Source organism: Larimichthys crocea, chromosome XXI, assembly GCF_000972845.2.
Source record: "Larimichthys crocea isolate SSNF chromosome XXI, L_crocea_2.0, whole genome shotgun sequence".
Taxonomy (NCBI): domain Eukaryota; kingdom Metazoa; phylum Chordata; class Actinopteri; family Sciaenidae; genus Larimichthys; species Larimichthys crocea.
Genome location: NC_040031.1, coordinates 11152334 through 11166969, shown reverse-complemented (window position 1 = coordinate 11166969; position 14636 = coordinate 11152334). Strand labels below are relative to the sequence as shown.

At 44.2% G+C, this 14636-nt stretch overlaps 1 protein-coding gene across 1 annotated transcript in view; it reads right to left on the bottom strand.

Annotated features, from left to right (window-relative positions):
* ppm1h (protein phosphatase, Mg2+/Mn2+ dependent, 1H) overlaps positions 1-14636 on the bottom strand; it is a 32898-nt gene that overhangs the window by 2678 nt on the left and 15584 nt on the right. Inside the window, exons 4-8 of the mRNA XM_010733438.3 lie at positions 9665-9777; positions 9452-9536; positions 9103-9221; positions 3978-4041; positions 1771-1878 (exon numbers count right to left, since the gene is read on the bottom strand). Of these exons, the coding sequence (XP_010731740.1) occupies positions 1771-1878; positions 3978-4041; positions 9103-9221; positions 9452-9536; positions 9665-9777 (489 nt within the window). The remainder of the gene's footprint in view (positions 1-1770; positions 1879-3977; positions 4042-9102; positions 9222-9451; positions 9537-9664; positions 9778-14636) is intronic.

The following is a 14636-nucleotide window of genomic DNA, read 5'->3' as shown; positions in this document are numbered from 1 at the left end:
CTGATGGACAGTGAAAGTAAAATGTGGTGAACTGTAGCTGCTGTCAGCTAATGCAGGCTCAGTCTGTTAGCCAGGCTGTCCAGACTGTGAGCTTTTAAATTCTACCATTTGTTTTGCAGATTTCAGTTTTGGTTTCATTAGTCAAGATTATATGATTTCAGTGACACACAGCGAGGTGTGGGTTTTTACTGACTAACAGGGTTTGCTTTTTTAAGGACATTTTGCGGTTGAATTTTCTAAAAATAACTAAATTGAAGTACCACGGGCAATGCAGAAAATATGTGCAGGGCTAGATCCTGCTGAAGTGAGAAAATATGATTTTATTTTTTAATAATTTGTCTGAAATCACCCTTTAATTCCCATTTTTGTGACACACACTCCTCTGTATCTGATATATAGGTGTAATCTCTCAAATTACTACGCCTACTATTAAATATCTAACAAAATACAGCCAGTGGCCTTGACCTGTGCAAAAATAAAAAAATAAAGAATGCTATTGTCTGGTTGCCTTTGCTACTGCGTGGTAGTTGCCTATTCAGAGCAGAGGCAGCAACTTAATGCAGAGGCTACTGCGAAAAGAGCATGCCATGACCACGGTGCCTGTGAAAGTGGTTTTAATGGAATGAGAATGACCTCAAGCCTTCAAGTTCAAGTTCAAGTGCAAGAGAGAGAGAGAGAAAAGGACTGAGGCCACGAGTACATGAAAGTCACGGCAACTCCCAGAATCGATTTCAAAACAGGGATTTCAACAGAAACCTAACTTCTCTGGAAGCAGGGGTGATGACCAGAGCATTTGATTTCTGACACGACGCCCATGTTTGATCTCATGATGAGGATCATCTGATGACCCCGAGGTTAGCAAGACTTTATTCTAACTTCACAGGAAAAGGTTTTTTTTTCGTCCATATGTATGATGTCTGTTTTTCCTGCATTTAAACATCCAGTGGGACTTCTAATGCTCAGTATTATATTATACTATGTGTTTACACTGAACAGTGACTACAAGTATCTCGGAGAGGGGAAGAAAAAAAACTGGAAATGAAATACATCAAAAAGGAAGCTGAACTATGACTGAACTCGGCGGGTGATGAATTAAAGATCAAGAGGATTCACCGACTTCGTGACTACTGCAATCATGTGCCGGTCGACACTGGGAAAGGGGAAAAGAAGTCGTTCCGAGATCCACGGCCGGTCGGGAATGTTAATGTGCACGTTTGACCGCGTAGTTCACAGCGTGGACCGTTAATGGCCAGAGGCATCTTACATCGTTAGCTCTGTGCTCTATCAGGAGGAGAGAGTTTATGAGGTGAAGTAAAAAGGAAAGATCCACCATAAAACGCTGCGACGCTGTTAACACGCTGCTATTAGTGACGTGAGCTGCTTTTACCATTATTTTGTATTTTTTATATGTGCCTAAATGCTCAAATGTCTGTTTTTTTTAAATTTTACAACAATCCTGTTTGATCTCAGTAACGCTGTAACTAACTATAAATGTGATGCTCAGACCCTGCTGATCTTTTAAAGTCTCAGTTTGCCACAATACATGTCTTATGTTCAGCTTTTTTTTTTATTTACCCCCAATTTTTTGGAGGTAAAGTTCATATCCCTTATCTAGAAGATAAATACTCCGATACAAATAGTTCAAATGGGGGAGACAGTCCTTGAAGTGACAGTTTGAGACACCCAAACTTGTATTACCACTCTTAGTTATGTATAAAAGGATAATGTAAAATGTGGAATGAGGACACAATTCAAAAACATGGAGCGTACCTCAGGGCAGCAGGACAGGAAGGGCTTAATGTAGATGTTGGAGTCGTGGACTTTGAGATTGTGGTCCCCGAGACCTCTGGTGACCCCGATGGTCGCCAACACGCGAGCCTGTAAAAGATCAGGAGTCAAAGAAAGCAACAAACAACTTGAAAAGTGATCAATGCTCAGCTCCTGCTTCTTTTTTCAGTGGAAGTCTTAACGGATACTTTGATGTTTTTCGAGCTTGTAAGCTTTGGTCTATTGGTTCCGATAGCATCGTGCCCCCTTTACACTAAAGCCTGACATGCGGGGGCCTCGGCGCTACAATGAATCCAGACAGGGCAAACTATTTTATTTGGAGCTGCAGCTGCAATGCACAGGAAAAACAACTACAGTGTGTACAAAGTACAGTCAGCACAAGTTGAACAGGAAGCTGATCTGTGAGGAGAGTTTTAAAGAACTGAGGGTTCAGGCCTGTTTTCTCTCCTGCCCCGTCTGTCTTCGGGTTGCACTCCCACATCTATGCAATTAACTGGAATGAGTGCAATGTTATCATTCCCCGTAAGAATGACGGCCAGAACTTCAAGAACAACACCCAAGTTGTAATAAGCTGGAATGATCTGTTAAGTCTAAAGAAGCAGGGTTGGGAAAACCTGTCTGATATGTCGAGTAGAGCACGATACGTAGTTGGAAAACATCTTGACAGCTGTGTAGATGCCTGTTCCCGAGCACATAATTTAACCCCAAACTGCTCTAATGAACTGCGAGTTTGTAACTGTGAAGCAAGATATTTTTAAACCGAGAGCCGATACGCTCCTCCTTGTGAATCCTCCTCGGATGAAGTTAATACCGAGTTCATTAAAAATAGTATATGACTCCGGTGAACTTTCTGTGAACTTCCTGCATTCATCACTGATAATTGTAAAGAATAACCTGCATGACACATCCCGAGCCACATTTCACTGACAGATACAGGCTACTCCCAGTGGGAATCTTTATCTGGATGGATGAGCAGCATTTAGGCAAATAAACACAAGCTCATCGTCAGCATCTTCCAGTTTTGTGAGCGCCTAACGATCGTTCCCCGAGCCCCAGGCGCCATCAAACTCATTTGTAAGCTGCGTAAAAACTCTTTTTGACTCCTACTGTCTGCACACATCGCCACAGACGCTTCTAAAAACGGCTGCTGGCACAGGACTGGGGAACTGGGCTAATTGAATCTACTGTACGGCGTATGGGACAGGGTGGCAAGATAAGGACGGGGGGAGAGAGGTGTACGAGAGGGCGAGTGAAGGCTGGCAGGGATGAACCCGGATCAGTATGCAGCACAGAGAGGTGGAGAGAAGGGAGAGCGTTTCAAAGTGGCGGCAAAGCTCCTCCGGCAGAGAAGGGGAAACATCCTGGGATTAATTGTTGAAGCGTTGGGGCCCAGCAGGCTGCGCGCCGGGCTTTGAAGTGCTCTGGCATTCCCTCTCCCTCGCACAAAGCCCCCCCTCGCTCTATCTAGCCATCCATCTCCGCGCCTCACTTCAAAGGGAGCGAGCGCGACGTGGGCACGGCCAACTGTGCAAGGGGGTAAAAAAAACCCCGAATGTGGTCGCAGGCAAGGGAGAGCAACGGTGAGGTGACATCTGCCCCAGTCATCAGTCAAAGCCAAATCTACTGTCTGTCTGTGTTAGACAGAAAACTGGAGAAGGCCACAGTGAGAACACATTCGTATCTATCGTGTTTCCTATCTGACCTTTTCAGCGCGACAAGGACGAGACGCCGCACACCACCGCGCGTACAGCATCAGCGAAGGAAAGGGAAAATGCCACGAACAGTGTGCTGAGCTTTTGACCTTTTCTCGCGTCAAAACACCGACAAGGTTCTCCCGGTTTTAGCGCCGCTGTATTCCGAATTAACATACATCACTCTTTTGGACGCTTTCCATCCGCCTGTCTCTCACATTTTCATCGTCTAACGGGCGTCTCTCTCTCTCTCCGATGGGAGTCCAATCTCAGACCCCTTGGCTGGAGTCCATTAGTGAAGAGATATTTTCCGTGCCATAGGTTGTTGCAGGTCAGGAATCCTTTCTACTAAGCTGGCTCCGACATACAGCGGCAAGGTGGAGGATAAAGGGGAGGGTTGGGTTGACTAATGGTGCCCTGGCGAGCTTTGATTACAGGCGAGGCGCACAAGGCCGTGGGAGTAACTCTGTCAGCGAGTGGCGGCCGAGCACTACTTACCTTCTTCCCTTCGCCGTAGATCAGGGGAAACTTCAGGTCATCGTCCTCGATGGTTTTATACGCCCTGCGCAGAGGAGAGAGGACACTTTAATGGGTTTTTGGTTTATGGCAGGCAGCACACACGTGCCCTGGAGATACATTGCCTCCCCACACACCCAACCGCCTGCAGGACCTGCTGCTGAGGTGACTGTCACAGAGAGAATATGCTGGGAGGAAAAAAGGAAGATGGTGAGGAGAAAAAAAAAATCCACCCAGACAACACGAGACAACAAATGTTTTCCTTCTTTTTGTTCTTGTAAGTCTCCCTAGCGACAAAGAGTGAGACATCTACGGCTTTCTCTTGGATTACTGTTGGTTTTCTGTGACTGTCTGCTGCAGTTATATATATGTGTGTGTGTGTGTGCATGTATGTATCTGAAAGGCTGGATGTAAAGCAACTGAATGATGCAAGAGTATCCACGTTTACATCCCCCTGCTGCTGTTCAGAGCAGTGTTTAAACTTCCCTCAACTGATGAATAATTTACCATTTCCAGACCGGGACCAGACAGACCTGCAGCGCGAGTAAAGCGACTCTACATTACCGTACGTCTTCACGCCGTACACTTTTCACCTCTTACAGCTCAGAAAACTTGCAATGTGGTTAACCCCCTGCGCTCGTACGACTCGCACGGTTTTTCACTTCAGAACAGCAGCTGTGTCACTATGCAGCGTCAGAAACATTACAAATCTGAGGCAATTTCCAGCAGAGCTGCCAGGACAAAGTTTTCCATTCACAACTCGCAACCAGGTGCTACGGATAGAAAAATCTAGCACCGTTTGAAGGCAGAGTTCTTACCTGGATCAAATAACAGTGAAGGAATACAGGTTACAACGCTGGAGGAAGAGAAGTGTTCGGAGTGAATTTTAGAGAGCTTCTGATGGCAGAAGATGACACTTCTCTCGCTCTGAGAAAAAAAAGCTGCCTAAAACAAACCTCAAAGTGTTATTTGCAGATCTCACATGACCCAGACTGGCCCCTCGCACACCTTATCCAATGTATTTCAGCTGCTGTGAAGCAGATTAGCAGGGACCCGGGGATGGTTTTTACATTACTGCTGGTTCCACTCAGAGAGACCATATGTTTCCACCTTAGGCGAGCGCGATACTGCTGCACTCAGCACTTTTTTTTTTCTTCTTTTTTTTTTTTAAACAGTGTGCAGAGCAAGGACTATCACACAGAACGCAGCCCACAAACACAGAAATACAGTTTTTTTTTCAGGCTGAGACTCTTCTAAGCGGAGAGCCGTAGCACAAAATAACGGCCCCTGTAGAAGAGCTTCCTCGCCAATGTTTGCAATATTCATGGTGCGGAAAAACCCCTCTAAAAACAGCAGTTTGATGATGTACAAGTTAAACAGAGCATTAAAGGAGACATTAATTGAACTGGGGGCAGGTTTTACTCACTCTATTTTAAAACAAATAGTATAAGTTTATAAGTCTTTCACCTTCAATTTTGCACGTTTTATGTTATTTCAAAGAGTCTCGGATGAAAACCCCAGAGCCTGCTGTCGGGGACGCCCCCCCACCAACCCCCCATGAGACTTGTGTTTACAGCTAAACCATCCCTGTCTGACTCGAGATAACAAGTGTGTGACAGAAAGAGAGAGATACAAATTAATCCTGTTATAATACCTGCTTCCCGCTCCGGGACACGTCGAGTCGAAAACATTTTATTTATTTATTTTTTTTAAACGGCGAGCAGAGTTGCTCAAGGGCCGTACTGTTTGACCACAACACAGAGCGCTTTCACATTCAAGGGCTGAGAGTGACTGACTGGGGGAGATAGAGGGAGGGAGGGAGAGAGAGAGAGGCAGTGGGGGAGGGGAGAGGAAGATGGGATGCAAGGAGGGAAGGAGGGTGGGGGTTTGTATCATCCTCTCTGCAGGTGACGAGAGGCGGGCAGGAGAGGAGGGGAGTGATGTCATCTCTGCTCGGTGCAATGAGGGGTGACAAAGAAACATTAGCAGTGTGTGCTCAGCATCCCAATCTGCACACACACACACACACACACACACACACCATTGTATACATCTCTACGCGCCCCAAACACACACACACACCCGTCTGCAGACTTTAAGGTGACATTGTGGCAGGCTTGTGTCAGCACCGGATGAGTCAGACAAAAATTGGAGCAATTGACAGTTGGGTTCAAATAAACTTTTTTTTTTTGGCCAACCTTGATGGGGCTTCTTCATAGATTGGAGCCGTGCTCCGAGGGGCCAGAAAACGTGGCAGTGACCCAACAGCGTTCTGAAAGTAAAGCCGGAGGCCTCGGTCGTACAACAACAGCATCAGAGGGAGGAGAAGAGGAGCAGCAGAGGGAGTGAAAATGTGTGACAGTGATGAAGGTGTGTGTTAGTCTCCCTCCTCTCTCATTCTTTGTCTGTAGGATCAGGGGGAGGACAGACACCCCAGTGGGCGTGGGCACTAAGGAGAGACAGCTTGAGCGTGGTTCAATGTCATTTATCACTGCCCTCCTATGTGGTCCGCACACCATCTTCTTTTTTCTATCTTTACATCGTACCTCCTATCGTTCCCCTCTCCTCTTTCATCTTTATTTCTATCTTTGCAGCTCACCTCAGTCTACTGACATTTCTCTCTGTCTTTGAAGCAATTTCCTTCTCATTTGTCTCCCCCTTCCCAACCCACCCTCTGTCCTCTCCCAGCCTCCCACCCTCTCCGCCTGGCTGGCTGTGTTTGGATCATGTTGAACACAGCCGACTGCTCAACATCCATCACTCCGGGACGTCTTGCAAACAAAACCGCCCGCCATCCTGGACGGCGTCCACCTAGTTACAGTTTTGCGACGCCAAAAGCCAGCTCGTACACACCCACACGGGCCGAAGGAGGGGAGGTAAAAAGGAAAAGCGGGGGACGAAAAACAGAGAGAGGTGGGCTGCGGACCTGTATGCCTTCATTAGAGCGCGGCCTTGATCATGGATGCCTTTGAGGGAATTGGATGGCAGCTTACACCCACACAGACACGCAGCATGTGGGCACACTGGCTGCACATAGAGAGTGTACATGTACAGAGAGAGAGAGAGCTGCAAAGACATTAAAAAGAAGAAGAAAAAAAAGATCCTATAGAGCATCTGAACTGCACCTATACAAGATGACACACTTAAATCACACCCACGCACGTCAGAGCAATCAGACATGCTGACAGACGGGGCGCTTCACCGCAGACCCAGACTTAGTCCGGGGTGAAACGAGCAGAACTGGGTTATGGGTAGAACCTGATTAAAAATACATCACAGGACGTCTGCGCTACAGAGACAGTAAGCAGGCAGACAGCGGGCTGAGAGTTCTGGGCCCAATAAGGAACACAGCCGCTGACTGACCTACATCTGCTGAACCGAGCAGCACTGCAAAACACATATGGTGCGGAGGTGGTGTCCATACATTCAAAAACGTGCTGCTTATCTCTCTTCAGTCACTTGCACCTGTCATTCATCTATATGCATACGTGTAGAACACATTTTCTACACAATAAAAAACACAACCAGAGTCGTACATGTACTCAGGTAGTCTGTGTAAAGGCAATTCTGAGATTTCTTTAAAAAACATGTTGGAAAATAGTTGCTAAAGACTTTGAACGATAGATTACTGAATGTGGAGTTAGAGATTCAAACTGTTTTTCACCAGTTTTCAGTCTCAGGATTTTTGTGGGCGGTCCTTAAAGGGTGGCTCGATGACACGCTGAGGCCACCCTGAGCTAGAGAGATAGAGATGAATTCATCTCGGCTCAGAGTGTTTCAAAGTTAGTCACGTCATTTTCTGAACTCATGTTTCAGTCGCTTCAAAAAGGCTGCTTGACTGCTCGCACAAGTGGGCGTGGCTTCAGCACATTCAGAGGACACGCCCCCATTTTGACACCTAATTTCATAAACCTGTCGATGTTTTTAATCATTTAAATTTGCCTGGGTGGCTAATAATTTCTTCTTTGGTCTGACAAACTCAGAACAGAAGATTCTAGATTATAGATTATAGCATTAAAGTTGATACTAATCTCTAATCAACTACAATTCAAAGGCATTTTTACATTTATCTGTCTCTAATTCTCCTTGGCCAGGCGTCAATAAATATTACAGCATAAGACATCAGAGGCTCCTGAACACTTTCTTTTCTCTCCTTCCTGACCTCACCATTGACCTTTGACTTCAGCAATTTCTCCACAACAATAGTCAGATAAACTGTACGGTCTCGCTTCAGTCACTGAGCGTACACACAAAACAGTAACTCTCAAGTGTCATTCCAAGGTAACAGAAACAACGATTTGTATTTGTATAATAAAAACATACTTATGCTTATTTTATTCAATTCTGTAAACACACTGTGACCTTAGGTGCCTTTGCTATGCTAGTAGCACGCAACTATGATTAAATTAAATGAGATGATCTACCCCCTGGACACTTTTCCACTATATTTTCTCTTGCTATCACATTTCCATCTGTTTCTCACTCTTTATGTATCCTCTCTTTTTTTTTCTTCCTTCTCACACCATCTTCTTCTTCTTCTCTCTTCAGCTTTTTTTTTTTAATCTCTCTCTGCAGAAATATAAAGAGCTGGGTCCTCGCTGTGCACACAGATTCCTTCTACCCTTCTCCTCACACATACAAGGCCAAGGCCACCATGGCCTCTTTTCTGGAGGTGGAGCTCTGAATGGCTTTTTTGTTTTGTTTTTTTGTACACTGAATAGGATGGAGATTACTATTATTAGTCATTTTCATTGGGGGGGTACATTAAAACAGTACATTAAACTTAAAAAGGAAAGGACTTGCACATAAAGAATGTCACAAATTAATGTTTCAGCAAGGTATGAGGATAGCTAGAAACTATATTCACACAAATTTCTCTCGGGGGGCTCATAAATGGATTCTACTAGATACACAGGAAGTATAAGTCCGTAAAAAAACAGTAAAAACAGGTTTAGTGTTAAATAATTTAGCTGCAGGGCAGAAGAGAAACTTACTGACATGCAAATAGGGAATAAAAATCCTTGCAGTGTGCACTGCACTGATGAATCCAATCAATAAATAAGCAAAAATAAATAAAAAATAAAAATCAATGAATCAGTCAACCTACCATCCCGCCATGGTGAAGTCACGGTACAGCATCCTCTTCCCCACCTCCTTCCTCTGGACTCTCCTCGGGAATTCCAGATGTGTAAACTCGTTCCCTAATAAGTGGGGCTGCATGTAGGCCTTTGATATGAAAAAGGGAGAGAGAGAAAAAAAAAAACAGAAAAAGAAGATTGACATGCCCAGGGGATAGGAAAAACAATTCCATAGTCTATTAAGCTGGCAAAGAGAGCAGGCAGTGTAAAAGAGACAGAGCTAAGCATAGCTGGTGTCTCAACGGGAGGGGAGGTCAGCTCTGCTAATATCTGACAGCTGTGCTCGCTGGAGAGTAGCTGAGGAAGGTTCAGTCTTACCAGGAACTGCAGTCGTCGTCTCTCTGACTCCGGTGTGAACTCTGTTGACATGGGGATGACTTCCTTGGCCCGGATAATGATAGCTCTGAGGGAGAGGAGCAGACAAAATAAAAGAAACTCTGTTGGGGACAGTGTCACTCCTGCTGCTGGCTGCAGGGCACCCAAAGGTGAGTGACGTAAAGAAGCAAGGTCACACTACATCTTGTGTCTCACCTGCTGTCCCCAGCGTTCCCAACAAAGAGCTTCCCGAGCAGATAGACGACCACCAGAGCAGTGCAGCCCCCTGAGACGTTGTAGACCGCCTTCTCCTTTTCTATCTGCACATCCTGAATACAAAACACACACACAAACACATAAATGAATCTGATGAGAGCACATAATCCAAACCCATCCCCTGCACGTAATCATGTTTCCAATCATCACAGCCTTCAAAAAGTTTTTTTCCTATCACGCAGCGGCACATAGCATTTCAGCAAGGAACCAGATACGGAGTAAAATACTGGCCCCGAAAACCCGCCATGATGCTATTATTAATTATAGCCACATAATGAATTCATTTATCAATAGCACCATGAGTCAAGGAGCAATAAAACGAAATGGAGACCAAAAGGACCGGAGAGAAAGTTTGGAGGGACCGCTGGTTATTACACCAGTTAATTAGCCCAGATTAATTCGTTGCTAATTAAACCAAAAAAAAAAAAGATTTGGAAAAAACCCATGCTATCAGTTCATTAATTAGATGAATAATTAACCTGTCAGCGAATTAATCAAAACGCTAACATAAATTTTGAAGCGGGCTGCTCACACTTGGTTTAACCCTTTTGTGCTCGCCGTGGTTATCGTTTGGTCTGCGGGTTAATAACTGCTCCCGAGGGGCCTGCAATCGTGAAACAGACGCAGGAAGTTATCCCAGGAAATGGATGACCCTCCCACCCTCCTCCCGTGGCACCACCCTCGCATCCCTCCGTCACCATCAACAGATTGAGCGGGGATGAGAAATGTTGGCGGACACGTTTTTGCAGCGAGGCCATCCCCTAACATGTTTTCCCATGAGGGATGTTACCCCAACTAAATCATATCGCCTTCTGCTCCACTGCTGACGACCTCCATCTGATCACAACTCTGTTAATGTGTGTGTGTGTGTGTGTGTGTACAGTAAGTGTCTGTCTCACTGACAGGAGACAGCAGTGGACGGTATGCGTGCCTTGTGTGCATAAAACGTGTGTGTGCTTGTGTCTGGAAACAAAGATGGAAGTGTGTGGACACAGTTCTGAATGTATGTGTGTGTGTGTGTACATTTTTGTGCAGACTGTTTTGTACAAAACAGAATTAGCGTGTGTGTGTGTGTGTGTGTGTGTGTTTCCAGTTCCAGAACAAACACACGCGCCACCGTCGTCGCCATACACATTTCTCAAGAGCGAGAGGGCATGACGGAGTGCAGACGATGGATGTGTGTGTGTGTGTGTGTGTGTGTGTGTGTGTGTGTGTGTGTGTGTGTGTGTGAGTGTTGGGAGGGGGAGACGTGAGGGTGAACAAATGTGTCCTTCACCCTGAATGAATTATGAATCCATAGTGAGCCATACATATTTATCCTCGCTGTATCCAATACCTCTCGCTGCAGGCAAAGTCTTTAATAATGTAGAAGTCTGCATAAACATCTACACCTTTCTCCTCTTCACTTCTGCCAGGAGGAATGTAACAGCTGAGCTCAACAGCCAGCAGACAATGGAAGAAGATTCCACTGAAATCCACTTTAATATGAAAGGCCGGAGACGAACACAAAACCGTGCAGTACGCCCACGTCAAAGTTTTATTTGACCGCTCAAACACGGAAACATCTCTCAACACCTCCCGTCCAAACAACACCTCAATGTAGTTGTTATAAGAAGAGGTATTTCTAAAAAATGGACATGTGTACACTCACGGTCGATGTGTATAAATGTTTAGTAAGTTGTGAATGAGCTATAAAATTCACCATATGGAGTTTAAAGCACTCGGGTCCAAGAACAGGAGGGAGAAACTCAGACGACAGCGATGAAAAGAGGTCGAACGTCGGAAAAGAGGGAAAACTCTTTAGTCGGACAGTGAGACAGGTAATTAACTGCATTAATCATTTGAACTAATTAGGAAAATTAGTGGCATCTCGGCTGTTTTCTGAGGGCAAGAACGACCTTTGGGCAAATTCTTTTGTGAAAATCCTTATAATATTGAGCATTATTAACCTGCTGCCAACACACACTCACTCACACTCACATACCTTGGCATTCTGACGGTCAATATTTATGCGTTAAACTATTATTAACTGACACACAGACTGGCAACCTGTCCTGGTTGTGCCCGGCATATTACCAAATACTGAAAATGGATGGAGGATTCAAACTACTCATACTGTACCACACGACAACAAGAAAACACACAAACGACAAAAAATGCACATCTGGATGTCGTCCGAAATCGTTCAGACATTCTGTTCATTTGCGTTAATTTCCTGAAGGCTCAATGCTTCGACCACAACAGTTCAACACTGTACACTAAACGCTACACAGGTCTGTCACGGGCTGAAGCCATGGGCCATTTTTTGGGAAATATGCTTATTTGGTTTCTTGGCCAAGACTTAATCCGGAAGATAAATAATGACTCATGGCTTGTACGGTAAATATCTTAGCTTTAGCACCCAGACTGGAAACCTGCAGGAAGCACGTGGCACGGTTAGCCTGCTAATTAAAACATCACATCTCGTTTATTTAATCTGTACAAAAATATAATAAATATAAAAAGAAAAACACGTTATGTTGGGTTGTTTTTGGGTTACGTGCGTGGCGGTTTCTTGGCAGCGGTGACTTCCTGGAGTCTACGCTGTTTGCCTGTGCAACCTCACGCTGATGATAAGACTCTGTTTTTACACTTTTTGTACAGATTGTACAAATGATATAATAAATGAGCCTCATAGACTAGTCAGGCTATCTTTTTTTTCCATATATACAGAGTAGAAGGAACAGAGGCCACAAAGAAATGTCTTATACTGAGGCCTGTGATTTCTCTCACCCCTTTGGCTGATAAGTCTTTGTCTCTGACGCCATACGTTGTTTTTGAGGTTTACACATCCCTGAGTGATTATCAGGCTTCAGCAGCCGCTCACGCAGTGAGTCGTGTCGGGAGAAGTAAAAGGCGGATCCCTTCGATAAGATACGGAAGCTCGGGTGAACTCGGAGACAAAGATTTAGCGCGATAACAACCCCGTTCCCAAGATTCTCTGACACTTCCCATTTTCTTAAAGGATGAGCTTCATTAAAAAAAATAAGATTTTGGTACAATCGACTTTTGGGTTGTTACTCAGCAAAAGTAGAAGTGATGTTTTTTTTTGTATGTGTGTGTGTGGAAAGTGGAAAGGTGTTCCACTTGTAGAAGACTGCATCTAATTTCACAAAAATTATTAGCGAAATTCAGGTAATTGACAGCAGTGGAGGAATGTAGGTGCTGTAATTAGAGCCCAGAGAAAAATGTGGCAAGAACCTTGAAGACCAATTAGTGAAACGCTCAACAATCCAAGGCAAATACATTGTATGTGCTTCCGCTATCTGAAGAGACAGTTTTGTAGCTGTGAGCTTTTGAGGTACACGTTGTGACATCGATTCCGACGTTTCAAATGGTGGATTTTGGAGCACGTGCCCTTTAAGAAAAAGCGAGAGGACGCGGGGTAAAAAGTGCAGATTCAGAGCTGGATAAAGAGCCAGAGAGGCAGAGCGAGACATGGATGTTTGCTGATTGCTCGTGAGTCGTGAGCAGATACGTTTCTGACGAGGAAAAGATGACGAGAGGATAACAGAGGTAGCGGAAGAGAGAGAAACCATTGTGCTGTAAAGTCAGAAGATGTAACTAACTCAACAGAAGTAGATCAGAATTTGAATATTGTATATTGATCTGAATCCTGTTTAAAAAAAATTGATTTCTGCAAATTCCTGCTATGCAATTAAAGAAAAAAATCATTGTGACACAGCTGTCTAATTGTACTTCTATTATTATAATAAGTCACTGAAAACACAATCCTCGTGACGGTGTAAAACAGCATCACCTTATCATTAAACAAAAACATCACAATGGACCTGTCAAGTCATTAACTGATCTTCATGCAAGCATTAATTACACCCACACACACCAAGCTATAAACACAATGCACTTTTTTGAATTTTTATAATTGCCATGTGGTTTGGTAAAGATAGTTTAATGCACGCTACCATCTAGTGGTTAAGAGGTGGAAGCACAAGGACAGGCTGAGAAATTGTCTTTTTTTTAAATTGAGATTGATCGGCATTATCTATCAGGATCTAGGAAAGAAACGCATCTCTGTAGATCCTTCCCACCCCGGACACAACCTGTTTGGATTTCTTCCCCTCTGGAAGGTACGACAGAACACTGTACGCAAAAACAAACAGACACAGGAACAGTTTCTTCCCACAGGTTGTCAATGACCAACAGCTAAAACCGGATACACAGTGTCAGTAACATAACCTGTAAATCTATGCATCTCTGCCTCATGTACGTAACACAAACCGGTTTAGAAACCATATTTATTTCATCATCTTCTGCACAGGTTTATGTTTCCCTTGTCTTTTAACTGTACTTATGTCCATAACTGTATGTACAGCTGAACTGGAGTCAAATTCCTCGTGTGTGTACACACACACCTGGCCAATAAAGTGATTTTAATTTAACGTCCTCGATTGATCTCACCCAGAACGCAAATGTTAGCCATGCAGGACTGCGTGGAGCATCACTGGAGGGTTCAGGTGTCTGTTACAACCTGTTTCTACAGCCGGGGGGCCTTTCTCAGTCACAGACACTGTAATATGAAGAGCATATTTACTGATATTTTTTAATCAGTTATTTCCATGATTTTAAAATGGCAAAAAAAGTAAAAATGTTTCTAGGGTTTGGGGTTAGTTTTTAAATGTGAACATTTTCTGGTTATGTCAGTCTTTCCATGAAAGTGACGTGAATGTCAGACAGAAGAAAACATCAGGTCACAGTGGTCCTCTGTGAACTTGTGAAAAAAGAAAATAATCAGTGCGGGAATCGATAATAAAACAAACTATTTTACTGTGTACTCTATACTTTAAGGGGAAAATATTCAACCAGCTTCGTGTCATTTCAGTGTGAGTAGTACATGCAGATAACCAGTGTTCAC